We start from the raw sequence: 27,613 nt of genomic DNA, 5'->3' as shown, positions 1-27,613 counted from the left end.
GACTTCCTCCCCTTGTTCTTGTTTTAGTAATATCATTCTTTGTCAGAAAAGAAAAAGGATGAGAAACAGTCAATAATGTTAAAAGGAACCCAGTTCTCAATGAAGTGAAAGTCATCTTCTGCTCAGAAAATGACTTCCGACTCCTTAAAGGTAATCTGTATCAGAGGTTCAAGAAATAAGATAACCGCATCCAAACACTAGAGATGCTTAAATTTCTTATATAATGAAGCTTCTTAACGTTGTCTATGAAAGAACAGCATAGCCTTTCATTGCATCTTCATCCCAATCCAAAGTCCAATGTGAAGACAAAGGGAAAGCTCACACCTATCTTCAGTGTTTTATAAGAATCAAGAAAATCATTGTTGTTTTTTTTTTTATTATTTTTAAATATGAATGAAAGTGCTTTTACCATTGAAAGCACTTTCCCTCAGCCATTAATAATGCCTGTGGTATCTTTTCTAACTAGGCCATCTGTTTACATAAAAAATGCAGTCAAGCATATTCCACTTAAAAAACAAAGAATTTTTTTGATGTTTTACATGTACTTAGCACCAAAATAATTCTAAACTATCCCACACCTAAAATACGCAACTACCTTAATCACAGAAAGTGAAAGTCACATACTCAAACATGGCAGTCATGCAATCCATCTAACATGGTGACTTCACTGCAGATTGACAAATTTAATCTTAAATGGTTGAAGTATCCTTTTCTAGAGCACTCACTATCTTGACATTATGTTTGTCATTAGAATCAGGGTTGTAGTTATGAAAGGCAAAAGGTCAAAGCAAATACATACATCTGGATTTTTTTTACTCCCCTGATTTGAAAACTGAAGATGTGTAAAATACAGTCCAAAAAAAAAGCCATTCACTTACCATGGATTTGGTGAAAGGTCGAGCCAAGGTAAACAGCAAGGTATACACCCACCAGCTACGATGAATGGAGGAGTACATCATATTTCCAGGATGGACTGAATTACACATCACCCCATGGGGAGAAAGGCGTCGGTTCAGCTCGTTGGAGAACAGTATATTGCAAAGCTTGGAACGATTGTAGGCCAACATAGCCCAATACTCCTTCTTAGATGGAGAAAGCAGGTTGAAATCGAGTTTTCCAGAGGAGTCTTTAATTTCCGTAAATCTAAAAAACAGGACATATTCCTTAGATACCCCACAGTTAATTTCACTCTCATTAAGAACAACATAAGATGTAGACAGACAGATGAGTAGAAAAAATAAAAAATAAAGATAAAACAACAGCTAATTTAGCAGTTGCAAGTATCTACTAGAAATTGCTTGAAGCCCAAGGAATAGTCACATACAATATAGCAGTAAAATTAGTGAATAATTATCAAATGTAAATAATAAATAAAAACAAGTCCAAAAAATATTTTAATGATTTAATGATAATGATTTAAAGGCATTGTATATAACTTATGAATTACATTATTTTAAAGCCTGAAAAATATTTTGCCATAAGTACAAAAGCACAAATAACTTGCAGAAAATAATGCAGGATAAAATAGCACTGTCTTAGAAACAGAGAAAAACAGCATCCTTTTATTTCCCCTTCTTCCCTTCCCCTGATTATTTCATCCAGTGTTCATATACTGCACACTTTCATTTAAGTGTTCAAGTAACTATGGATGGGTCTCACTGCCTCTTAGACTCTTTTTTAGATTAAAAATTGATGAATATAAAGGGGTTATAACCTTGGTAACTTGCCATCAATAGTCTTATATGTTTAAAAGATAAACGTAAACAAAGCCAAAATGAGTTCTGGCAGAGTATAATGTTTTTAAGTATACCCATGGCATGGCTGAACACAAATCAAAGTAACTAGTTGATGTTTTTTAATTGGGTCTGACAGAGTCATTAAACACCAGCTGTTTGTTTCTTTCTTTCTTTCTTTTTTTTTTTTTTTTTTTTTTTTTAATAACAAAGTAGTGAATATTCTAAAGACATTTAGATGAAGAAAAGGAATTTTTAATATAGTATTTTTTCAAATTCATACAATTTTGATTTATCAATTTACTGGTATATTAGAAAAAAATACTACATTTAGTTACAGACCTTTGTTCCACTCAGAAGAGCTACTAAAAATAAAATGGATTTAGCAAGCTCTTTTTAATACTGAGTTTTCAGAATCAGCTAGGGAGAACAGGGATAAACATAATTATAGTACACACTAGAAAAATGTTTTAAAATATCTTTACTAATTTTACATCTCGTGGCCAGAAATGAAGAGATCAGCTGGAATTTCTATATCCATTTTGTGAGCAGAATTATAATGCACGTAGAGAAAAGCAGCTACCGTATTTGAACTGAAGAGGAATCCAGGATGTCCTGTATCTTGCAGAATTGGTCCTTCAATTTCAACAACAAAATTTCTCTTTCATCATTTTCAGTTAAATAACATACATTTCTGAAATTAACAGGACTATTCTGGGAGGAATTTCCTATATTCATTCCTCAAGTAACCACTTAGGATACCAGAAATAATCTATAAATAAGATACTTTGTGTATCCTGTACAATGGAAACACACTGGCATAATTTCAGCCCTGTCCTGCAAGGGTACTTATGTGAGTCAATCTTACTTATGTTGGCAATCTCATTGAATTCAGTAGGATAAGAGCTGTACAATCAAATTAACTACACAGAAATAAAAACAGAAGGAAAGTCAACCTACTTATTACTCAGATTTTAATATGACATTCTTAAAGTACCCAAAAGCTTAATTTAAATATATTTCATTTGTGATGAATCCAGGTAAGTAACTAACAAAGAACAAAGAATCAGAGAGGCAAATAAATATTTTGCCTTTGAGCAGTCTAGTATAATATTTTCCTGCAAACATGGGACTTTATTTTTCCCCTAACAGGGGGTCTTGACTCTAGCAAAAAGATCCAGCCAAGGTTTATGGGAGTAATTAGATACCAACACTTCTGTTTTACAACGTAGTTTAAAGCTCAGAGTTCTCAAGTAGGTCAGAAAGTACTACTGCCCAATAATACCTAATGTCTAAACTAACTGCTTACACCAGCTTTTGGCCATTAAACAGATTGGGGGCAAAACAAAAGTAATTTAAAATGGCCATTTTAAATGTTAAGATATGACAAGAATTGCACCCTTCAAAAAGGGGGAAATCAAGTAGTTGTATTTGTTATTTTCTCAAACATAGACTGTTACTTATTTTTTTGATGGGCTTGTATAAACCTTTGCTGATTTTACTGAGTTAGCAATGAGAACTTTAAAAAATGTTTTTGAAAACAAATAAAGATGTCCAGAGTTGTGAGTTCTGGTTATACGTAATGCTTAATACAGTGAAAAACAAAGATGCCATTTAAAATACTATCAGACACAAACTTACAAAGGGGAACAAGCAGCTGACAATTCAACATAATCTCCCATTAAATAACAGCTCATTTATACGTATCCCATTGTGCCATCCACATCTGGCAAGTGATTGGAGTTGGCAGATTTATTTCTAGAGCTATCTTGCCTGCCCTGCAGTAGCCTTCCTCACTCCTAACAGGACTCTGCTACTTGCTTTCACAGACCTGGTGTGATTTCCAAAGATAAGGATGTCCAGATTTTGTTACCACCTAATTACTAGACATTTCATGTCTTTTAACACCAGGGAGGATTATTACTGGCATTTTCTATTGCTTCCTTTCATTTCAGCCATCATAAATTTAAAATGGTAAAAGTAAATCTATCTGCAGTGTGTCATTTATACCATAAGCCCCTGTGTTTGGAAGTGATAAAGGTTTCAGCCTGACCCTTGGCTGGTCTCTCTCTACCAGGTCCCTGGGGTTACATTTTATGGAAACGTGATTAAAAAAATAAGCTTCATTCTGGGTCACTAAAACATTTCAAAAATATGAAGGCAGGAAAAAAAAAAAACACACACACACACATTCTTTCTTTGGGTTTGCTAGAGCTGTTACACACAACCAGAACTGAAAAAAATCAACGGTAAACGTTTAAAGTTGGACATTATAGTCTAATCTGAACTAAATCAGTCCCTGAACTAAATCAGAAGCAAGTATGTGGCTTGTGTCCACTAGAAGTCAGAATTGGTGTATTAATTTTGCACCACAAGAAACTTTCTAATTTAAATTAAATCATTCTTTTCAGTTATTAACACAAACACCTCAAGCACATCTGAAATAAGGCAAATCTCACAATGTCTGTTTTGCCAACTGTAATTCTTATGGCAGTAGAATGATGAGCATCTAATATTTTAATTAAAATTTTCACCAAAAGAGGCATGGCCAGATTTCTAATATGTATTAACTATACTAGATCCCATTTATATTGTACAGCTAATGTTTGCATTGAATTCCCTAATTTGTCATTATAAAACAATTGGATTTCATCTAGCAGTTTTTAATTGCATTGTTTCTCCTGCTAAAATAACTGCACATTCTTCTTGGTAAGATGTTGAAGTTGTTGAATGACAAATCAATATAGGTCATGCCATTCAGATTTAATCAATTATTATTCCATCTCCTAGCAAAATCAATAAGTGTTCTGAAATGCGGTGAAAATCTGCATTCATACAAAGAATGATCAAAAAATACTTCCATATTATTACAAAACTAGAACACACTTTGTATACAGCAATAGAACCAAATGCAGTAACATCCAGACACTGGCAACCCTTCTATTTTACAAAGATTATTCAAACACAAATGCTTTAGAGCAGAGCCTTTTTAAAAACTTTTACATTTTTAAACACATTAACATTTTTAAAACATTTTTTAAAACTTTTGCAGTTCCACCATAGCCATTTTCTGTTTTAAGGATTGCAGATTTCAATGAAATCAAAAGAACACCATAACATTAACCAACCTGTGTGATTCTGAGGACACCACCACAACCCTTGCAGGAGATGAGCTGCGTAAAACATCTTCCAGAAGCTGGACGAGATAGAAATGTCCCAAGTGATTCACCTGAAAGGTGGACTCCAGGCCATCCTCTGTCAAGCACCATGGAGCACCGAAAGTGGCAGCATTGCAGATCAGGATGTGAAGAGGCCTTGAATAATCAGAAGAATTAAAGAACAAAATTGAGTCAAGAGAGAAGTTTCAGTGAAATACATCTAACTGCATTCCTTAGTGAACCAGGTCAATGTGTGCATTGAGCGTAGGCATCAAAGCCTAGGCTGCAGGGTTGGGCTCCATGAGGAGAGGTGGGGGCTGGCCCATGCTGGCCCCACAACGAACCCACCACAGGATATGGCTAAGACACTTGGCAATGCTGCCGGCACCTCTGGGAAAGTGTATTTAAGGAAGAGCAAAGTGCTGCAAAAGCCTGAGGGGAAAACAGTGAAAAACAGTCCCGTGAGCACCAAGGTGAGAGAAGGATGTCTTAATAGCAAGACCAAGGACAAACACCTTTCCTGTTCTTTCCTTTTTCAAATACTTGTGCAACACAGCAAAGGCTCTCATTCACAGACCTCAGATAGATCTGCATTTACTAGATTGTTTCATGACCAAGAAAAGCTGGGCCATAATACTGGATTCTTGTCCTTGAGTAAGAATCCAATGCAACAGACCTAAGTAAAGGTAACAGAGCTGCAGACCTCAGGCTTCAGTCTGCATCTGGCATCCCAGCTCCAAATAATTAAATAGGAAAGGTTACAGAAAGTAATGCCTGGCAAACAAATGCCTTTCACCCCTACACTGTGTACTAGTAGATGTGACATCCTAACATCAAAATATTTAAATCATTGCATTTGTTTGAGCAGCATGTTCTAACTTACATCATCTTTACTGTAATTGACCAAATCCCGTGACAAATACAAAATCAACCACCCAACATATACTCTAATTTTAAAGATAGTAACTGAAGCACAACTAGGAAAAAAAGCTGTCTGTCCTCCATTCTTTTCAAGTTATTTCCTCACAGCCCTACACACAAAAGAAGATGGAGACCCAGCATCAGATCATTTTCCTACATGGCTCAAATCTCCACTATGAGCATCTGCAAAAGAAATTCTGGAAAAGAACATGAAAAATGTCCCAGGTTGTCGAACAAACACTGAATTAGGTTCCATCATGTACGTTTGAAAACCTTGGGTTTTGATAGCCCAGTTTTCGAAAACATTTCTTGTGGAATCAAATATACCTTAGCTAAATACTGAAGTCTGTGCATGATCAGGGATATAAAGAGTAGGCTACATGTCTTTATTAAAATAAATTTCAACTTTGAGCCTGTTGGGAAGTTACCACTATAATCTGGTTGTATAAGAAATTAAGAAGCTAGTATCTGTACTTGTGCCAATTTAGAAAACAAAAATAACAAAAAGCTTCAGAAGCAGTATGAAACATCTGTGCACTTTGGGAAGCTCATTTTATAAGTGCTGAATTTCTGATTTTCCTTTTGGGCTGTAACACATGTAATATCTTCATATACAAGATGCATCTGCAAGAGTAACTGAAGATAAAAGGGGACTGTCCTTTTAAATGCAAGGTTCTCTTTTTCTGCTCAAACCAACTTACTTGCACAAAGGCAGTGGTTTTTTGTTTTTTGTTTTTTTTTTCTTCCTTTTTGTTTTTCAGCTTCACCCAACACTGCATGGAGCAGACTATTTGCTAGGATATTCAAGACCATATTTTTAAAACGGTATCCAATCTTTTGAGGCATTTTTTATCAAAATATTTTAAATCCAAGTTCATTTTGCCAGTTAGAGATGCATCTGCCAAGAGGAAAACAAAGCCTTATGAAGATTGAGTGCATGTGGGGAAACTTTGGATGATTCATCATCTCTTCTAAAAGTTTATGTAAAGATCTGGCAAGAATTAATTTACAGATTTGTAAATCTGCTGGGAAAAGGAACAAGTTTCTTCAACATAGATGCTTTTTTGGTATAAGATCCTTCTGTTTCAGAACTGGGGCACGTGAGTACTACAGTAATACAGAAAATACCATCATCATTCCCTGCAAAAGCAAATATGGTACTGTTTTATAAAAAGACTGTAACTCTATTTGATAATTGTCACATGTAGTATGAAGTAACACACCTGAGTAAGATGGAAAGGACATACAAATGAATCAGCATTATATTCCACCTATCCAAATTCTAATATCTTTCATTAATACTAATTACACAATAAGTACCAGAGGCAAAATATGCACTCTATACCTAAATCTGTCAGCTTAATTAATTAAAAACAGAATTCTAGAAATATAAAACTATAAAATGTAGTCTTTTAAAATGTAAGTACATTTAATTGGGTTTTATAAAAGAAATAAAATTATGCTTTTTCATTATATTTTTATTTTTGAATACTAGTTTGTTCTTTTTTTTTAAATTCAGATAATTAAAATTAAAGAGACTGTAAAGTATTTACAATATTCCATAAAAAATCTGTGAAGAAACATAAAAATGAATACAGAAACATTTTAAACTAATATCCTACTGAAAAAGTAATATCAGATTACCTTTTAGAATTGCTACATTTTTAATTAGTGTTAGTGCTTCAAAATATTTTAAAAGTGGTTTCCCTAGAAAACATCACAGAAAAACCTAAAGGGTCATATCAACAGCTACTGCTGTTGTGCTTCATTTCAGCTCCAAAAGAGCCACCTCTCGGATCTGGATCCATGACCACTAAGCTATCGGTGTCTCTGGTATGACTGCTAACAAAGGTCCAATTACTGAAAATTGTCATCTAAGTTTTTGTGACCTGGACATTTACACACCAGGAAATGAATGAAATTACATACCCATTTCACATTACCTATGTAACAGCCATCATATGGTTATGAATTTCAGCCACAGATGACAGATTCTAATCTCAGTGGTGCAGAGCTCTGTATCACTGAACGTATCATTATGCAGGAACAAAATTTTTAAGATACTTGACAATTCACACCACACATCTGGCACTACAGCTTTGCTTTATGACAGGAGTATTTTTAAGTGATAGCAGAACTATGACCTTGATTTCACAAGTTCATTAAAAACACTGCTGTGATCTACATTAGGCTTCCTCCTGAGCCCAAGGAAAAGAGAGAAAAAAAAATCTCCCCTTGGTTTCAAGTAGTTTCTAATTCTACATCAAAGGCACAACTAAGACCAACAAAAAACGTCACCAGCAAAATAAATTTTTCTTTATATTTACTCCTGGTATTGACATTACGAAGCTGCACCTTTTAACCATGACACCTATTTGATATTTCTGGAAACACCATGTAGTTAAAACCTTGCAGAATGTTATGAAAATTTACCCTTATGTCTCCTTAAAATGCCTTCAGTCATTGACTTACATCACACCCAGCGAGCTAATGTGCTCTACCATTACAATTTAAGTATGTTCTGGGAGTTGAACATAAGCTGCTCCACCATAGCATGTAGTCACTGTTTCTTATCATTCACAGCATGACTGAGACTCAAGAATATACTGCTTAAACTGCAAGCTACCCAGCAATTGTAGAAAACTCATCACGCTGGTAAATGTAGCTACAATTTAGTGAAAGTTAAAAAGCATGTAGAATTAACAAGGACATTCTTAACTGTGAATATCTCAGCTGAAAACCACTGAATATCTTGTGCACTTCACAAGCTTGTGATATATTGCTAAGCCTTGTATCAGGCAAGTCATTCAGATCTTATATGCTGTGCTAAATTCACCATTAGAATCAAAGCAATACAACTGCTCTGCGTTATTTTAAAATGAAATAAGTGAATACATTAGAGATACAGAAATTAAGTTGCTTCTATAAATCAGTTAGTTACGAAATTTAATAATCAATTTGTTAGCACCTGATGTAAAACCATGATCTGTCAGCAGACTCCCAAGCTGGCTGTGTGCTGCAGTAGATATTTCCAAGGGAATTAATTACTGATGATTTGCAAAGGTAAGAATAATATTTTTCAACAAATGTAGCCTGTGCACTAGGAGGTTAAACAAACACCACCAAAATGTCAACAGAGTTCTTGGCTTTGGTGTTCTCCCATTTCAAATGCAATGAAATAGTTAACTAGAAATTATGCAAAGGGAATACTTTCAAATCTTCCCATGAAGCAGAATGTCACACCATCTGGGGCACTTCCCAAGTGATTTGAAAAGTTCACACTGTTTGGAATTACACAGAAATTCAACAGAAAAGGCCTTGCCATATCCCCCAAATCCCATAAGCAACTGTAGACCTATGTCACGGCCACTAAAGAAGGCAGAGAGATGTGCTTTCTCTTCCATAAAGAAGCAAAGTCACAGACTACGAATTTTTCCATCCCATACCTCTGAAAATCCAGGTTGCTCTCTTTCCAAAGCTAGAAAATGGTACTACTTCTGTGAGGAAATGTCTATATTCACAAAGAGGGTAACTAAGACTAGTCTTATGGCTCCCCCAAAAAAAAGATAAAAAGAAGAAAAGAGTTGAAAAGAAAAGTTAAACAACCTTCTCCAGAAATTCCTCTCAATCATGGTAGGAACAATGATGGGAAACTGAGCAATGAGGAAACCACTTAGAGTCAGACAGCAGCAGATTTCGGTACCACTTGTAATGTAGCACTGACCCCAAAACATTTACTACTTTGATGAAAACTTACACACAAAAAAAGCACTTCTTTTTTTTCAAAATTCTATGAATTTTGAAAATGAATGCTTAATGCCTAGCTTCCCTTTTTCTACAAGTGTTGACTGAAAAGCCAGCAAAAATAGCCTGTACAGCCACCTGTCAGCTAACAGAATTATGGATCCTTGTTAGACAGGTTTCATTTTAAGGCAAGGTACTAACACAGGACTTAGAGCCCCGATGGATGACCTCCAGCTATAAGCAAGGAAAATTCTCTCAAATTCATCCTACTGGATTTCTTTGCAGGATTTGACACTGTTGATCAGCAAATACTTCTGCCCCACTTCCAAGAGATTAATGGGAATGGACTGAAACTGCTCTGCTTCTCCCTTCATACCAAATACATGGGAATTATTATGAGCAGCTGCTCCTATATCTTCATAAAATACATACAGCCATATAGGTCAACCATCTCAATCATTATTCATTACCTCTATAAAACCTTGAGTGTACAATTTCATAAAAGTTTGTGAAAGGAACAAAGGTCTCAATAGATTCAGATTTAAACAGAAACATCCATTAGTCCTATTTTTCCCTTTATTAGGTTTTCTTACACCTACAGAAAAAAAAATACACACACAAAAAAAAAATACACACATCTTACACCCCCATAAATTAATAAGTAATCATCCTTTGAATTAAAAATTTTGTCATTTTAGCCCTAGGGGGATCAAAAAGTTTGAAAAACTCCTACTTTTCCATTCAATGGAGGTACAAAAGCAATTCCCACTATTGTGAATATTTTAAAGTTGAACTCCTAAAGAGAAATTCAGATCTAATACCAAAAAATAAATAAATAAATAAAAATAAATTAAATCTAGAAAATAAACATTTAATATTAACACTTAAAACATTTTTAATATTGCTATCAATCTGACCTTAGTAAAACCTATGCCACCCAAAGTATCTTCCCATAAAAATGATCCAAACTGGAATTTTAACCTTTTACTCCTGTATGAGTTTCACAAAGACTACGTAAAAAATAAGAAAAGCAGGGATTAAGTTTAATTTGTTGGCATGATCTGTCTCCCACACCTTGTTGTTTTATATACTACAATTGGTATGCGATATTAGAAATCTGCGGAATTAGGAACTTTTTAATCCTTTTTAATCTACATTTTGTTATTTGATATCATTATGTCAGTAAACCACCTTTGATAACAAATTCTTTAGTTAAAGTGAAGGTCAGATTAGTATTCTTACTTACTTTTAACTGATAACTGCAAGGCAGATGCCTTCCTAGTGCCCCAGGGATTAGCTCAGTTCCGTATGTATGACATTCCTACTCTATCATTTTCCTGAAGGTCTGAAGAAGCAAATCTCTGAGCAAGGTTCAATGAACTCAATCCATGAGTTTAGAGCCTTCTCTTCCTGTTCAAATATACCTCATCTCTTAACAAGGAGGAAGAATTATATTTCACAGGCTTTGGGGGGGGGGGGGGGGGGGGGCGTGGTGCGGGAAGAGAGGTTCTTCCATTAGGTTCATGCCAGGGACACTTTTGCCTTTTGGGGATCCATTATCCACAGCTGTGAATTTCTTTCTGCACAGCTCTAATCTAACCCTAAATTACCTCTGACAGTAAACACTATACGCAGGGTACTGATATTAACTAGTATCAGTGCTGCTCTTCCCTAAACCCAGTGCCTCCTCAAGACTGCACTTCAAAACAAAATCCATCCAAGAAACCACATTTTATTTTGTCAAAGTGCTGCATCTTTGCTTGTTCTGTATCTCGGAGGAAACAAAATTCCATATGATATGGATTTTGAAATTCCCAGGGCCAAGTCAGCGTAGAAAAGGGATAGCACGGGGCTCTGCAACTTAATTTCTGTACACGTTCAACATTTCAGCATTTCCATCTGTATCCTCTTCTTCCTTTTCTCAAGCTCTGACTCAATAAAGTGGGCACCTCATTCCATTATTTGCCACACCTTGCAAAAATTTACTTTCTTTATGTATTTCTCTGATACTTAGAAGACAGTAGCAATGAAAATATCTGGAATCTGGTAATCTGGTAAAAGTCTATTTAAAGTGGACACATGATTCTCTGTTTTTTTTCAAAATCCCAACAGTAAAGCATCATTTACAAATATGCACAGTTACTCATAAGCATAAGCCAGCTGTAAAGGAACATTCATTTTGCAGTAACCATGGAATGATTTGTTGGTTTTTCATGTGCTTCCAAAGATACAAATTTATTTTGCACACACTAAGTACTTGTGAAAAAAAGGAAGCTACAATTCACAAGAAAGGCCAATTACTACTTTTATTACATATTTGTGGTATTTCCCATTGAAAACAGCTAACCCCTTGGAACACGTTCTAGAGACCACAGTTGATCATTCAAACAATAAAACACTTCATGCATTTTGAACATTTCACTTGTCACTGACAACTCCTTCCTCTGTTTTGCCTAGAGATATATAGAGCTGTAATCAAGTTCGGAAAGCCCCCAGCAGCTGTGTGCTGCCATTCAGACCTGAAAGATTCCATGTTGTGATAAAAATTAATGTCCTTTGACATCCTCTGGGATTTTTGATGCCTTGGGAACAGCTAATGAAGAAATACAACCTTTGCAGACTATAACACAATTTTTTGGATTCTAAGATTAAGACGCATGTGGCATATGCGTGGCCTGTCTAATATCAGCAGTAAAGCATCCATATCCAAGTGCCAGAAGACTCTACCTTCATATGTTTTAATTACCTCCCATAGAAAAGCTTCACTAAATTGACTAAATACATTTTAATGTATAGGCAATTAAATAGCTACTCTTCTTTATATTTCAGAATTTTTAGAAGACAACATTGATTAAACACATAGATCTCCTTAAAATCCATTAAGCTATAATGCTGCAAAATCCTTATTTTATTTGCAATAGAATAGATTTTAATCAGGCATATTAAGTCACATATATTTTACTTCCTTGAGTACTGAAAACACCCTTCACAGCTGGTGCATCTTATGGCTTTTTTTTGTTTGTCTGTTTTTCTTTTTTTTGTTTGTTTTTGTTGTTTTTGTTGGTTTTTTTGTTTGTTTGTTTTTTTTTTTTTTGAAAGGCAGCACATCTTAAGACTTTTAAAATTGGAATCCAAAACATTTGTGAGCCACCTTGGACTTGTCTTAGACTGTGACATGAACACATAACTCAGAATGGGAACCAAAACCACCATTGTGCTGAGCAGAAAGCCACTGGGGATTACCAGTCTTAACATACGCCTGGCTACAATAAGTCAGAAAAGAAATTTTAAGGACAAAGCAAACAGTAAATTTTCTCAAGAACGCATGTTTCAAACCTGTTACAAGGTGTCTCCTTTCCTTTTGGATCCTCACAGACCACTTTTTAAAGTCCTAAAGAATTAAGCCAAGCTCAACTTTTTACAGAATGCTGCTGCCATTGGTACCAATGCCATCCCCATTGTGTAATTACATAGTAATTACGTTCTGCTGTGTGTAATGATCTGATAATATCCAAACCACCTCCTAGCTTTCAGGAGCACTCTAACCACCAGACTGTAGACTCTGCTGGTGGTGGGCAAAGAGAGAACTCTTCAATCCCTTCTGCTGAAACCCCCCTTTTTTTTTTTCTTTCCTTCCCCAGAAAATAATTCAATATCACAGCATATGCAAGAAGGAATGACTAACAGTTTGGTCTGGGCTGTTTCCTGTGAGCAGAGATTTCGTTCCTGTCTCCTATTTAAATAAATAATCCTGGACTCTGAAAATTCATTCCCTTATTCCTCCACTGTAACTCGAGAGTTTGAGCATACCTGAAAACTCCTCCATTTGTTAATCTTCACACCCACAGTTTACCAGAATAAATAACGAATGGGAGACAGAGTTGGTCGTCTTTCTTAGTCCAAAATTATTTCATAATTATAGTCCAGTTCCATGCCATGGTTGCATTCACAGCAATTAAGCAAGGGTCTCTGTCTGCTCTGACTCTACAGATGAACAATAGCCAAACCATCCTCCCTGATGCCAACTGGGGGGTGGCACTCCCATCAGTATTACAGACTATGCTGAAATCTGGGGGCTGAGATTTTATCAAATATTTTCCTGCGACCACATTAAAGAGGAGTAAAGAAAAATAGTCCAAAAGCAGTTGGTCACATTTATCACTCTCCATTTTGTTTCCAAAGCTGAAGAGCTAGATGTCTTCTGAGCCAACCAAAACAGCCAATGCAAGCATTCAGGTACTGAGTGAAACAGAAACAGTCCCCTGTCTTTAGATTCTCTTTCTTTTGCATTTGGCATCTGTAACTTAAGGAAGAAACTTGGATAATGCTCCAAAGACAAGTGGTAATTTCACAAATTTTAGACAAACCAGTTGTAGTCATAAAACTGTGCAAAAAACACCTAACATTCTTCTTGTTAATGTGCAAAAGCATTGAATATTTTTGCAGATGTAATTATAGGTGATCTTATAGAGAACTGTCAATTCTATTTTTATTTTAATACAGATTTTTACTTTAACAAAATGTTCTGAGGAAGGTGATATTTCTTGCATTCAGAGAAGAAATTTAAGGTGATCTGGTGAAAACGTCATGATCTCTTGCCTCCAGTAAAAGGGGGGATGGGTTAAACTTGAAAGATTTTTAATTAAAAAAATACTGGAAACAGTCTCTGGATCCACTTGACTTGACACATGCTACCACAATGGGGTAATTGTATATGAGAACATAAAAACAGAATGAAAGAAAAACAAAAAATGAAAGAAAGAAAAAAGGTATTTATGCAGAAAGCCAATCCCTAGACTTTAATAAGGCACAGTACCACCACATGGGGAGGAGGGTGCGGGAAGAAAAAACAAGTTTCACCCTAATATTATTATGAATGCTTCAAATGCAGTCAAACTTTGATCTTATTTAAATTTAAGATACGTTCTATCTGCAACAGTAACTTCTGAACTATGCATGTTTCCATACTTAATTCAACATGAATATTTTTGAGTATCTCAAAACGTACAATGTCAACCAGAAGCTTGTGTCTAAGTAGCACTGTCAGAATGACAGCTATATATTTACGGAAGTTCAAAAGACAAATTTAATAGATCAACCGTTTCTAGCTTTAATTCACAAAATATATTTCTATAGATTTCAAAGATTTGTGATGGTTAGAAAATATATGCACACTTTGAACAACTTTATATAGTGGCAATGATTGTCTCTAACATCAGTTAACATCAGAAGTATCTAACAAAGATACTTCTACTACAGAACTGTTAATGACATTATGGCATAATAATATCACTAATAATTCATTTAAATCATATATTTAGTTTTTCCAGATCCTTTGTTATCTATGCAAGAACTTGCTGAACAGATCTCATATGGAATATATAAAAATAGAATTTATCACACATCTATGATTTATTTGTGAATAAATTAGAATTAAAATACAGTAAAAACAAGCATGCAATACGTCAGTTACAATCTAGGAAAATCCAGAAAAAGAGTATTCTAGAGTGCATTTTTAGCAGGCTCTGAAATCTTAATTGCACTCACAAGATTTCACAACACTTCTGCTTGCAGCATGAAAAATGAATGTACTCATGGAGTTTGAGGCCTCAGTAAAGGAGTCCAGCTGAAAATCTGGCCCTCACCATTTTGGGTCTGGTTAGGGAAATAATAAGAGACTAAGGTTCCAAACAGAGACTCATAATTCATAACTGCTGTCTTTTCTGTATTTCTACACACAGCATAAGTGAATAAACTGTTAGCATACGCCAATTCTTACAAAAAAAAAAAAAAATGCAGTGAAAATCTACATACGGAAGTCCTGCATAATTGTGAATTGTTACTACCAATTCAGAAAATTCTCAGTGGTAGCTTTTGGCAAACACTATTTTATGTCTTTAGAGTAATTCAAGTTTTTTCAGGATAATTTCTCTCTCTTTTTTTTTTTTCCCCTTCAAACACTGAGAACATTAAATTGGTTTGGCTGAAGATTACTTTAATTCAAACCAAGTGGCACTATGCACCACTCAAAACTAAAGAGGCACATAAAATTTCATGTGTAGCTTTACTGCTCAGTTCTACCTACTAACTGTTCTGCTCATGTCAGTGTTCTTATGCTGAGGATCAGGCAAGCACTATGCTTCACAATTGGAAATATTGGCAGCAATAGGTCAATACATATTTTGGAAATTTTGGAACTGAAACATTAGCCCTCCTTCCCAATTAAAGCACGGAGGTTTTAGTCAAATACATGATGACTAGGAAATAGATACCACAGCATCACATCCACAAATCCATGCTCCTGCACCAATACCAAACCCTACGGACTGTGAACTACCAAAGATGCTGGCTAGGTTTAAATGCTACATTGCATAAAAGCACAGGAGGGCAGTAATTTTGTCTATAAAGTGGGATTAATACCAACCATAATTCCTCACATTGTGCCCACTCAATGAAGAGGAGATTCAACGCAGTGTTTTCTAGTTCCAAAAGCCTAATATGAAAGATTTGATTGTCTGCCTCATCCAACTGCACAAAAAGCAGCTAATGCCAAATCCATCTTAGCCCAGAATGTTATTATAAACAGATCATTTGATTTTCCGTAACAGAGACATTCAATCAACTGCCTGAGCTGGAAAATAGCAGAAGGGAAAGACTAGATAAAGCTAGAAGAAATAACTTGAACAGTTAGCCATTAGGTGCACTGAGGCCTTTTTCCTGCTCTCACCCAAACCCTAGCACCATGTTCACAAGGAAGGTGAAAGTCATCCACTGCTCGCAGAAATTCCCACTGGGGAATGTTTCTCCAGACAACAAGCCAGGGATACTAGAAGAATGCCAGAAATCACAGTAAAAATCACAGAAATTACAGCATTGCATTTCAAAACTACAAGAGAGCCTAAAATTAGTCAGTACTACCATACCATAATGAATTGGCTTTCAATATAGAATTTGTTCTGTGAACTCTTTGGCCCTATCTTTTATCAGGTAAGACTAACATTTCATATATTAGTCACATCATGTTCAAGTTGTGCTCCAGTCCTGTAATGAACTAAGAGGTAGATCAGCAATATTGTTTTATTCTGTCAGAAGACTTTGGGAGGTTCAACTGCAATTGAATACTTACCTTATTCTGCCCACAGCATCTTTTTAACTAAGAGAGAAAGAAAAACTGGAGAGCATCATTCTCTTGTTAAGGTAAACTTATATTCTGCTGTGGTCATGAAACTATAGGATCTAGGGTCATCTGTAAAAAGCCTTCTATCTCAAAACTTAATTTGAGCCTATGTAAAAAAAAAAGTCTCAAAAAGTAACAGCTGTATCAACTCAAGAGTGTAGATAACAGAAATAAAACAACTACTATTTTTTTCTGTGTGGATAAAGGATTTTCTAGAGTATATTTATAGGAATATAGCATAATTTACCAGTGTTTATATACTCTGAGACCGATTTTTATCCATGGACAAGGCTGCAACACCTAACAAATCCAAAAAGGAATAAAAGGTTCCTATCAAATATCTACAAGGCATAAAAACTTGAAGATGAATCATCTGATTTTTACTTTTAAATAAGAATGTCTTCTTAGCTCTTGAGTTCTACTCCAATTTGTATTTAATGTTTGCTTCCAGAGTAACTCTTTCCTCCTGTTTATTATTTACGTTTTTCTTAGAGCTCCCTCTGTTGCATCATTTGTTTTCTCTACACAACCAGCCCCTGTTAAAATCCTGCTGAACAAAGGCTGAAATTTCTTCATTCTTCAGGTAGTTTCCAGAATCTCTCAGATTCTCAAAAGATTCTCTGAAGAATGTGTTTTTTTCATGATTTACTATCTTAGCAATTTTTTCCTCTTCCACCATGAAACCCTTCCCCAGCTACAATAGGTTTTCATCCTTCAAGTGGATGAAATTTAGGAATACTTCTGAAGTAGTTCCATTTTAGCTTTCTCATTCAGGAGAAGATCAGTGAAACACAGTCCTTTAAGACTGTCTTCCAATAGCTATCAGCTAGGGAAGAACCTGCTCCCAAGTTGTGACACAGTTATGAGAATATCCATTTATGTGCTGACAAGATGTAGTATCCAGGCCACAAGTGTTTCAGATGAGCAGAATCTCAAAAGACAAGCAAATCTACTCTCTGTTTTATAAAGTTTCATCTATTGGGTCAGGCGGCACCAACACCAATAGTTTCTGTAGAATAATAAAGTGTCTTAGAAAGCAATGCTAGAATAGAGAAATTAAGCAGACAAGAAAACTGGCTGCTCCCAGAGGTTTAAGATGTTCACCACTGAATAGTAAAGGCCTCTTCACCGTGTATTTGGAGAAATAAAAGTGCACGTGTTTATTGAAAAGCATGTGTGTTCATATACAATTTCTCCTTCACACTTAACAAATTACTGTAGTTTTGCACAAGAAACCGAGATCTATAAAACTCAGAACTCAAGTGATAGCTTTGTTCACAAATATATATATATATATATATATATATATATATATATATATTATTTGCTTTTTTCCTGCTTTATTGTTAAAGAATTTGTAAGAGATGTAAGAAATCTTTATACTCATCCCTATCTCATGCGTTCATTAATAAGAATTATGGCTACTATGTATGAACTGTAAACATAAGACAGTGTGTCCTCTCATACAGGTACATGAAAGCAGAGGTACCAAAGTCTTATGAAAGTTAAGCTACCAGCTTATGGACTTGCCAAAGCACAAAAAAACAAGATTCAGCCTGTCATTGAAGCCTGTAAGATTTCTTTCAATTGTTCAAAAAGCTACTGATGCAAAGGAATCACTGATCTGACAAAAGCCTCTGGACACGACCGCAAAACAAACAAACAGAGACAAAAGTAGTTAGTGCACATTAGGGCTGGAAAACACATAGGACTGGCATTGCAGTAATAAGATGCTATTGCTATGTAATTGCTTTTCTGACCATATCCAGACATAGTTAAATCACAAAAAATTAGAGCCAGAAAAACCTAGTAGGTCTTCCAGTCCATTCTCCTGCCAGTGCAGATGATTGTAAGGTAACTCTTCTGTATCTGCATCAGATAAAAGACCTACAGCCACAGGCAGTGTGTGGGGTCTGGTTTCCATCCAGACTCAGAGTTTAAACAAAATATAGCTGGAAATTCATTTTTGTCAAAACCCCACAAGTTTCACAGACCCTAGATGCAGACCTTAGATTTTCCTATAATGCTTAGAGTAGTTCTGCCAGACACACACTTCTAAGCACAGATGCAAGACAGAAATGTCTAAAGGCCAGACAGAGACTGTTTTCTATTACTAAATTTTTTCAAAATAAAATGAGAGTGAAACATCAGTAAAATCTGTCCATCACTGGCAATACAGCTAAACAGTGGTAAAACAATATATGCTAACAGAAGTAAAACAGAAGTTCACTTCTAAGGATTTATAACATGCATACCAAATGGACTACATAGGATGACCATTTGATATGATTGGCAACACACAAATCAAGAGCTACATTTGAAAAAAGGGTAGTTTTCACTGTACCATATCCTGTTTTTAAATAAATGTAGCATATTAAAAGCATGAAGGAATTAAATTAATTTTCTTTCTAATCTTTCTGTTCTAAATTAGAACAATTACTGTTCTTACGTTATGAAACTGAGTTGGTATCAAAGCATAATACTGAAAGAATTTCTCTTTCTACTTCAAGAAAATTTGAATATATGAAGATGCTGTATGGTAAGAAAACTTTGTTACAAAGGATTTTGGCAATAAAGAATCTTGTGTTAGAATTCAGTTTTGACAATTCTTTGAATCTGAAAGACAGGTAAGTACTAAAATGTCATCTGTCTATCCAAGTGAGATTTAGCTTTGGCAGTATTTAAAGAGTGAAAAAAAAAAATCATATATATATGATTTTTTTCCCCAAAGACAATATATTTTCAAAGCTTTCCAAGAGACCATATGCTCTTCACAGGTACAGTAATGTGTATGTGTTACAAAAATATTTGCAGAAAAAAAGCTAAGTTTGAACAGTCACAACAATCATTTGGACAAACTGGATAAAAGCACCACATGTAGAATTCATTGTCAAGAGCTGATACTTAGAAATTTCAAACCATTTCTTCAATTTAAAGATGGTTGTTTTGTCAAGCTAAATTAAACCAACCATTTGGAAGTTAACTTGATTATTGCAATATAAATTGGCCTATTGCTAAGTTTTGGCTGAAAGGGCTATGGTTTTTTATAGTTTATAAAAAAAGAGAGATAGAAGGCTAGACAAGAAAGCAAGACAAGTCTCTGAACCCTTGCAAACTACAGCAAAACTGATAAAAGTGACCTAAGCTGTTTTTTTACAGTTCATCTTTGGCCCTACTCAATAACCATAGGTTATTGAGCCCCCGTTTAAGCTTAAGCTGGGGCTACACATTGAATAGTCAGAGAAGTGTAATTACTATAATTTTTTTAAGATGAAAACAAATAGTCTCATTCATCTACTGTAGTTTCTGATCAGACCAGCTATGGCGAATGCTGCCAATTTTGCTCAGCTCATAAATACATTGAAAATACAAGAAATTATTAAATATAATCTTCTGAGTACTTACACATTCTTGGATTTGAATGCTTCAGCAAACTGCTGCACACTGTGAAGAGAAGCAAGGTCTAAGGTCATTGCTTCTACCTTGGCTTTATGCTGAAAGAAGAAAAAATAAAATAAATAAAAGATAAATAACAGCTTGTTTAGTTCACAGTATCATATATACATGTTATGAAACGTCTGATTCTCTTGTTCAACGCCAAAGTGAATACAAATCATCAAAAAGAATTGATGAGCACAATATTCAGTGCCAAAAATAGCATTTTATTGTTGTGGTTCTGCTAAAAATATACACCACATAGTGCATAGCTTTAAATAATACAATAAATTGACACAAGGTAGTTTTGAGGTTAATATGGTATCATTTTCCTTCCATTTAGCTGGTGAAACTCCTATGTAAGTTATGAAATAAAATGTACAGTAAGCATTATTCTTAATGCAAGCATTTTTAAAATATTATGCCAACAGAAAAATATTCAGTAAATATTCAATAAAAACCAGTTAAATTCAAACTCGTACATATTAACCCAAAACAATCTGTTGTTCACAGCAGGTAATAAAAAAGACACCATAAAATAAGTGCAGAAATCAACCTGTAAGCCTACATAGTTTTTCATACAGTAAGAGTTTACCAAGGTAGAAGATTTTCTAAAGATATTGTTTATGATCTTAAAGCCAACTTTTCATCTAGAAGATGGCGCAATGCCACAATAGGCGCAAATGCCACAAAATGACAGGTTAACCTCAAGATGCTCATCTCAGGCACCAGCCAAACAGCACTTTTTCATATTTTCTACTTCAAGATCCCTGCCCACGTACCTTTTGAAATGCTTACACTCCAAACCTGAGAAAAAAAAATGAACCAAAAGTCTATTTCCATTGCAACCGCCAATCAGCCAGGATCAAGTGGACCTCTGCTCTTCCAAGTCACAATTTTGAAATTGCTTTCACTTGATTCGGTTATGTGAATGCATCATGTCTCCGCACTGCAATGCCCAGCAGCCTTTCGTTCTTCCACAAACACTACTTTAAGACATCCATTGCAAAATGCAATGATGTACATGTGCATTTGTGCTTGCCTTCACTTTTAGGATCAGTGCTGCTCTGCATCTCACAAACTCTGGCACCTACAGGAAGCCGGCAAGAGCCCTGTAAATCCCCCCCAAACCTAGACAACCTTCAGTCCAATCTGCTTCTCACTCAGGAGAAAAGAAATTAGAGGGATGTTTCCTGCTATTCCAACTTGCTATCTATAACTGTGCATATGTATATACATACATGTATATATGGCTACATATAACTATACATCGTCATTTAGACTGGTTATTAGCACTGCTAGAAGAAAGAAGAAAAAGATGAGCAGATACTGTGGTGCTATGTAGCCAAAGGCAGCACTTGAGTGGCAATAGTAGATTTAGCAGCATGGTGCAATGAGATCTACTGTGATTAAGAAGTAATACAATGGGCATTTTTGGAGGAACAGAAAAGAGGTATGTGTATCAGCACAAGAGGTAGCCAAGAATAGCACTCCCATTATCTCCAAGTTTAAGCAATTCATCCAATCTCTGTTTCATTGCATCTGGTGCTTTTCTCACTGCATTTTTTTGTTATTTATTTCACTAGCACCCATTCTGCCTGCTACAGTTACCTTGCAGGTTGGGTTTAAATAGAATGTCAGTCAAATTCCTTTTGTCCCAGTCCAGCCAGACTTAATACAGCCAAAATTTTGACAGCTTCAGTTCCCATCAGGAAGTATCAATTGATGGCATCTGAAAATGTTAAACACAACATCCTTATGAAGATTCTTTTCACCCTCACAAGACACACATCATTCAAGTCCTGGGATTCGTTTTGCCCCACTGGGTAAATGTTTTCTTCTGTTTGAAGGTCAGAGACTTGAGAAAGTCGATGCTGCCTTGAGTTACGCAATAGAGCTGCATAACAACTCTTCAGATCAAAGCTGCTTACTTCATAGAGAAGTAGTGTGCATAGCTGGGTTTCTGCTTTCCTCAGATGAAACATTTTCCTGCTTCTCCCGAGGGGAAAAGGACAAGAACGCTATAAATACAGGGGCATAAGGGGGATCAAAAAAATAAAAATAATTGTCAAGTAGTTCAGCAGACTATACCACAAGCTGTTGGTTACTGTCTTCTTGGGGACACAGATTCAAGTCCACATGGTATTGCTTAGGTAATGCTTTTGCTCTTGGTGTCAGATTTTAGGCTTCTGCTACCGATTCCAAGAATGCAAAAGAAGTCTTAGCAATTCAAGTTCAAAAAAATAAATAAATAAAAATAAAAGAGTATGATTACTCCAAAACACTTTCAGAAATAGAAATTAAAAAGACTAAAATTGCCCTAGATTTGTGGATAAATGTATTGAAGATATAATGATCAAAAATTTCAAAATCAAAAATTGCTGAAAGTGATAAGTGGTTAACTGTTAGATAGTAAATGCAAATTATAATTATTGTCTTTTTTGGTATAAGTTCCAAAAATGAAATGAGACCATCTTTTCAATTCATGCTCCATTTTCTTCAGCCAGTAAGATAGTTTATTTCAAACAATTTAACACTACTCCCCCTTTTTTTATCCTTTTAGTTTTGACACATACACAGTTGCAGAAAAAGATAAAAGAAAATATTTGTTAAGGAATTCAAGAAACCACTGACAATGATCTGAGGAAAATTAAAAAGGGAGGGCACAAAGAGCGATAGTTTTAGTAATTTTTTCTATTGAAGAGGTAGCAGAAGCAAATGACAAAATATTTTTTTCAATATTCTTCTTGCTTTTGCTTTTTTAAAAAGGCTGACACCAACAGCTTCATATGTGCACAAGGTGTGCTCCACACAGGAGACACACACTTGCTCTGTTTTCCTAATAGAAGAACCTGGAGTATGCCACATCCAAAGCACTCACAGGAGAACGTGCCACCCAAGTTTATGAAGGCATGCAAAAAGCCAAGCTGAGTATTTTCTCGAAACAGTAACTGGGGAAGGAACTGTGGGCTTTGGCAAGCTCCCCAACTTTTCTGTTTCAAACGCTTCCTGGCAAACTGAGATTCAAGCACTTCTCACTCCACAGAGACCATCAGTTCCTTCTGTAGCTTGAGAACGTCAAATGCTAAGCCTTTAGCACCAATCTATTTTCACTCCAAATTTTTCCTCTCTCTTACTTCTGTTGCAATTAAAAAATAAAAATAAAGAAATTTAAAAAGCAACATACTTGCAAGCTACATTTTTAATAATGTAAGAATAATTCTAATCAGTGACAAATATGAATATTTTGTTTGTTTTTAAAAGTAGCTCAGTATTACCTTTGTTACAATGTGTTCCCTCTATGTGTCAGAAGCACATATGCACATATTGTGGTATTTAAAAAAAAAAGAAATTAAAAAAAAAAAAAAAAAAGAAAAAAGAAAACACACAACTTTTATTATTTATTTTTTTTCTCAAAGGCATGATAACTGTAACCCAGTCAGAACCAATTGCTAATAGTATACTGCAAATCCTGATCTAACATGTCATAATTTTATTATGTTGATGTCTCTCACCATTTCACTTCATATACTTTTGGTACTGAATTATGCCTCATTTTATGTTAAGAAATCTTAAATGGGACTTGTCACTTTCCCAAATACAAAAGACGATCAAGCTTAAAACTGACTTCATGATATTCAACACACAAAGGCAGAATACTCCAGATTTTTTGTATTAAGTTGATTAAAGATATTAATGCTCCCTCTACTACTTTATTTTCAATTACATTATTGAAGGTGAAACTAAATAACAGAACAGGTGTACAAGAATTGAGAGAGCTCACTTCTAAATCACAGCAGCATACCCATATGGTGCCTATCACGAGCCAGTGCAAAACAAGCTGGCACCCTGGCTGCAGATCCCCCAGGACAACCATCCCAGCCACAGCCAGAACAACTTTCTCAACCCGACTCGGACCAACTTCGCAAACTGGCAGAAAGGAGAATGCACACAAGAGGGTAGAGCTTTCGCGGTCTGCTGAGCCTGGTGAAAACAATGACAACTGGAACCAACTGAAACAGAGCGGTTTGGAGGGGGAGTATTTGCATTTCATGAAGCCCAAAGAGTAGTTGGAGGCTAACAATGTCTAGGCACCAACATCCTGTCTTTGAAGAAAGAGCCGAAGGCGTATCATTCTCTAGCTCCTAACAAGTTCTCTTCTAACAACAGAATTGCATTGTGAAAAATGCAAAGAAAAAAAAAAAATATCTTGTATTTGATGGTTTTATGCCCGGTTCTAACCATTTTATCAATATTTTCAGATAAGTTTTGTTGCTCTCAACAGAAATAACACCAGCAAAAAGTCTGTTTAGGTTTGTATGCAAGATGCTCCCTATTGAAGTAAAAATATTAAAAATGCTTAAGTGCAATTGGTTATATTTTGCACTCATGCTAGAAAAATGCTTATTGATGCAGAAACTAACAAGAAAGTGAAAACATCCAGAAAGCAAGCAATTTCACTATATGCAATGTATTCACTTTACAGCTTAAAAACTGTTTAAAAATGAACACTGCATGGTAGAGTAGTTTGGCAGTAAACATGATTGTGCATTTGTGTCTTGGTATTGAAGAAGGAGCCCTTTTTCATAGTGAATTTTTCATTCAAATGTAAGTGATGATTTACGTTAAATATAGGTAAAGCACAGCTACATTTTCCTGAAGGATTGCAAGGAAGTGAAGAGCAGTACAATAAGTTGAGGCATAAAAGCTTTCTCTGTCATAATATTTATTATAATGGCATATAAAATAGCTGAAATAAATAATAGATGACTAAAAGTAAATTCATATGATAAAGAATCTTTCAGCAGACACCATTACTTCTGACTGCTCCAGTTTCATAGAGAGTTGAAGAGTCTTAATAAATATGCTGTAGTCCCTGTATCTCATGTAAGTACAAGTCATTTTGTGAGGGGCTACTTAAAATGTAACATAGTGGACACTAGATAATTTACTGCCTAATTTTACTCTCAGAAGGTTTCATGTATATATCTGGCATTTAAAAGCCCTTAACTCAAAACTGAATACACAGCACAACAACTAAAATATCTGACTTTGAAGGACTGAAAACATAATAAATTGGATAAAATTAAAAAGTTTGCTTTGATTAAAAAAGAATCTTGATGACATGGTATGCAAATAATTATTTTATGCAGTGTGAGAAACAGAAAATCTTCAGAAAAAAAAAAAAAAGAGTTTGGTATCAAAACTGATGAAAAGACTGTGGATTTATCTTAAAATAGGTAAAATGAACAAATATCCAAAACTCAGCATATGACAAGCAATGCCCAAATAAAACCATATTTCTATGCTGAGGACGAAGTAGAAGACGTTTTAGAAGCATGTCTGACAATTTGACACACAGCTTATGACAGTCAATAGCCAGTACCATGCACTATTTATGGAGGTACATAATAGGGAAAAAGGCTTTCACTCGGGATTAGGACTGTAAATATTATTGTCCCTAATGTATTCAACATTTGGTACTTCATGCAAAACTGTATTTATGTAATGCCAGCTTCATACTGTTGTGGGCTTTGAATGTTATACATTTACTTCTCATGGAACTGAGTGGGACAAGTGAATCTTAACTGCCTCAAAAGTAACCAAATGCACATACTAGATGCTTTAATAATACATTCTTATGCTACATTTGAGATACCTTAAAGTCCATTAGAAGAGACCATGGTTGAACAGTTTTACAGTAATTTTTCTAGTTTTTCTTTACCCCCATATATCAGAATTTTCTATATATTACTTTCAAATTTTCACTAACTTTATGCAAGAGAAGAGGTACACATGATAAAAAATTACCTAAATATTATTTTATTACCAATACATGTGATCTACAAAGAAATAACTGGGATTGATTGTGATTCTTCATTACAATCAGAGATTAAAAGGATTTTGTTTCTTTCTTTGGAAAGAAAACGTAATGCTTGGTTTCACTATTTCCCAACATGTTTGTTTTACCTATATTTTAGTTATAATTTACTGGTTCAAATTATTCTAATACTCATCTTGCTCAGTCCTGTTGAATACGTTTTCATGCTGCAAATTAACTTTCTCAAAATAATGATCTTATAAAGCCTGGTTGTTCCTGTTTAAGTAACAAGATCTTCATGTCCTCCACAAAAATGCAATTCCAGCAGTAGTTGCCTTCATCCAACTCAATGAATAGCATGTCTCTGGAGACCAAATGGGTCAAAATCAGTCTACACATTGTTCGGATTACTGATCATCCTCGGACCTACATTTTACCACAAAGAATAGCTCATTATGATTATTTTCCTTTTCTCCACCCCTTCTGCAGTACATATATGGATGTTTGGCAGAGAAATATTTTTGTTTTTACCATCTTCTGCAACTTAAAGCAGTAGGAGGCCTCTTCAGAAAAATCTGAAGTCACCAAGCTGAAGTGTGATTGTATTACAAATGCATGCCTTAAAGCTGAAACTGTAGCTCCCTACAAATGATGGTCTAAAACAAACTTCTGAATTGGAGATTTAAATATTAAGCTCAATGTGATTATAAAAGCAACAAAGAAGTCTGGATCTTCAACTGGGAAAAAAATAAAAACTAAGAAAACAAATGAGCAAATTTAAATTCTGAAGACAAGAGACATGAAAGAATAATAAAGAAGACCTGATAAGGAGTTTCAGTTTTTGAGAATGCCTTACACCAACCCAACACTTGGCCTTCCCATTTAAACAAAGCACTATTCACAGTAATATTTTTCCTTCTGCCAAATACTTAATTTACTTATAATGTAAAACCTATGTTATAAATACTACTATGTGAAGTCTCTAGGTACAGTTTGTATATTTGAGTTGGACATGGAAGTGCTTTCTTAGTTATGCAATCAGTCATTTTAAATCCCCAATATTTCTGAACTGTGTATCTATTTCTATGTAAATGTCTACTTATAAAAGGAAATACAAAATACACTTATCTATTTCTTTGTGGCCACTCAATTTTTATCAGGTGTTAATACATTTTCTTTTCTTCAGCAATAAATACCAGTACTATGAGCAATATTATGTTATTTCACAATCTGTACATTAGCTAACTCTTAGATCAATATCTCTGCAAATTTGGCCTTTTATATCTTCTGAAGACAAATATAAAGAAAAAAAAAAAAAGGAAAACATCTGCATTTCCTTTTGAAATTAGTATCTTCAGAGAAATAAACTACACCACAACAATCCTAAGTCATACTTAAAGAGAGTAAGGAAAGTCAGATTCCAAGGAACGTTTTTAAAATTATTTATTCCTTAGCCATACAGAAGAAAAAAAGATACTCAGAAATTACTAGACTATAATTTCGGAATACTTCGATTTACAGGCTCCAAATGTCCCTGATTTTTCTTGGATACACATGGTTTCATTGCACGCAGTACACATCTGCTTCAATAACAAGAAATTACATGCATTTAAAAAAATATCTA

The 27,613-nt window shown here is 34.9% G+C and overlaps 1 protein-coding gene across 1 annotated transcript in view; it reads right to left on the bottom strand.

Annotated features, from left to right (window-relative positions):
- Positions 1 to 27,613, bottom strand: part of WWOX (WW domain containing oxidoreductase) — a 509,571-nt gene that overhangs the window by 381,706 nt on the left and 100,252 nt on the right. Inside the window, exons 6-8 of the mRNA XM_032195351.1 lie at positions 20,139 to 20,227; positions 4,862 to 5,047; positions 879 to 1,143 (exon numbers count right to left, since the gene is read on the bottom strand). Coding sequence (XP_032051242.1) covers positions 879 to 1,143; positions 4,862 to 5,047; positions 20,139 to 20,227 — 540 coding nt within the window. The remainder of the gene's footprint in view (positions 1 to 878; positions 1,144 to 4,861; positions 5,048 to 20,138; positions 20,228 to 27,613) is intronic.

The sequence above is a fragment of the Aythya fuligula genome, chromosome 12 (assembly GCF_009819795.1).
Source record: "Aythya fuligula isolate bAytFul2 chromosome 12, bAytFul2.pri, whole genome shotgun sequence".
In the NCBI taxonomy this organism is placed as follows: Eukaryota; Metazoa; Chordata; class Aves; order Anseriformes; family Anatidae; genus Aythya; species Aythya fuligula.
Note: the sequence above shows the minus strand (reverse complement) of the source record. Positions and strands in the feature narration are given on the sequence as shown.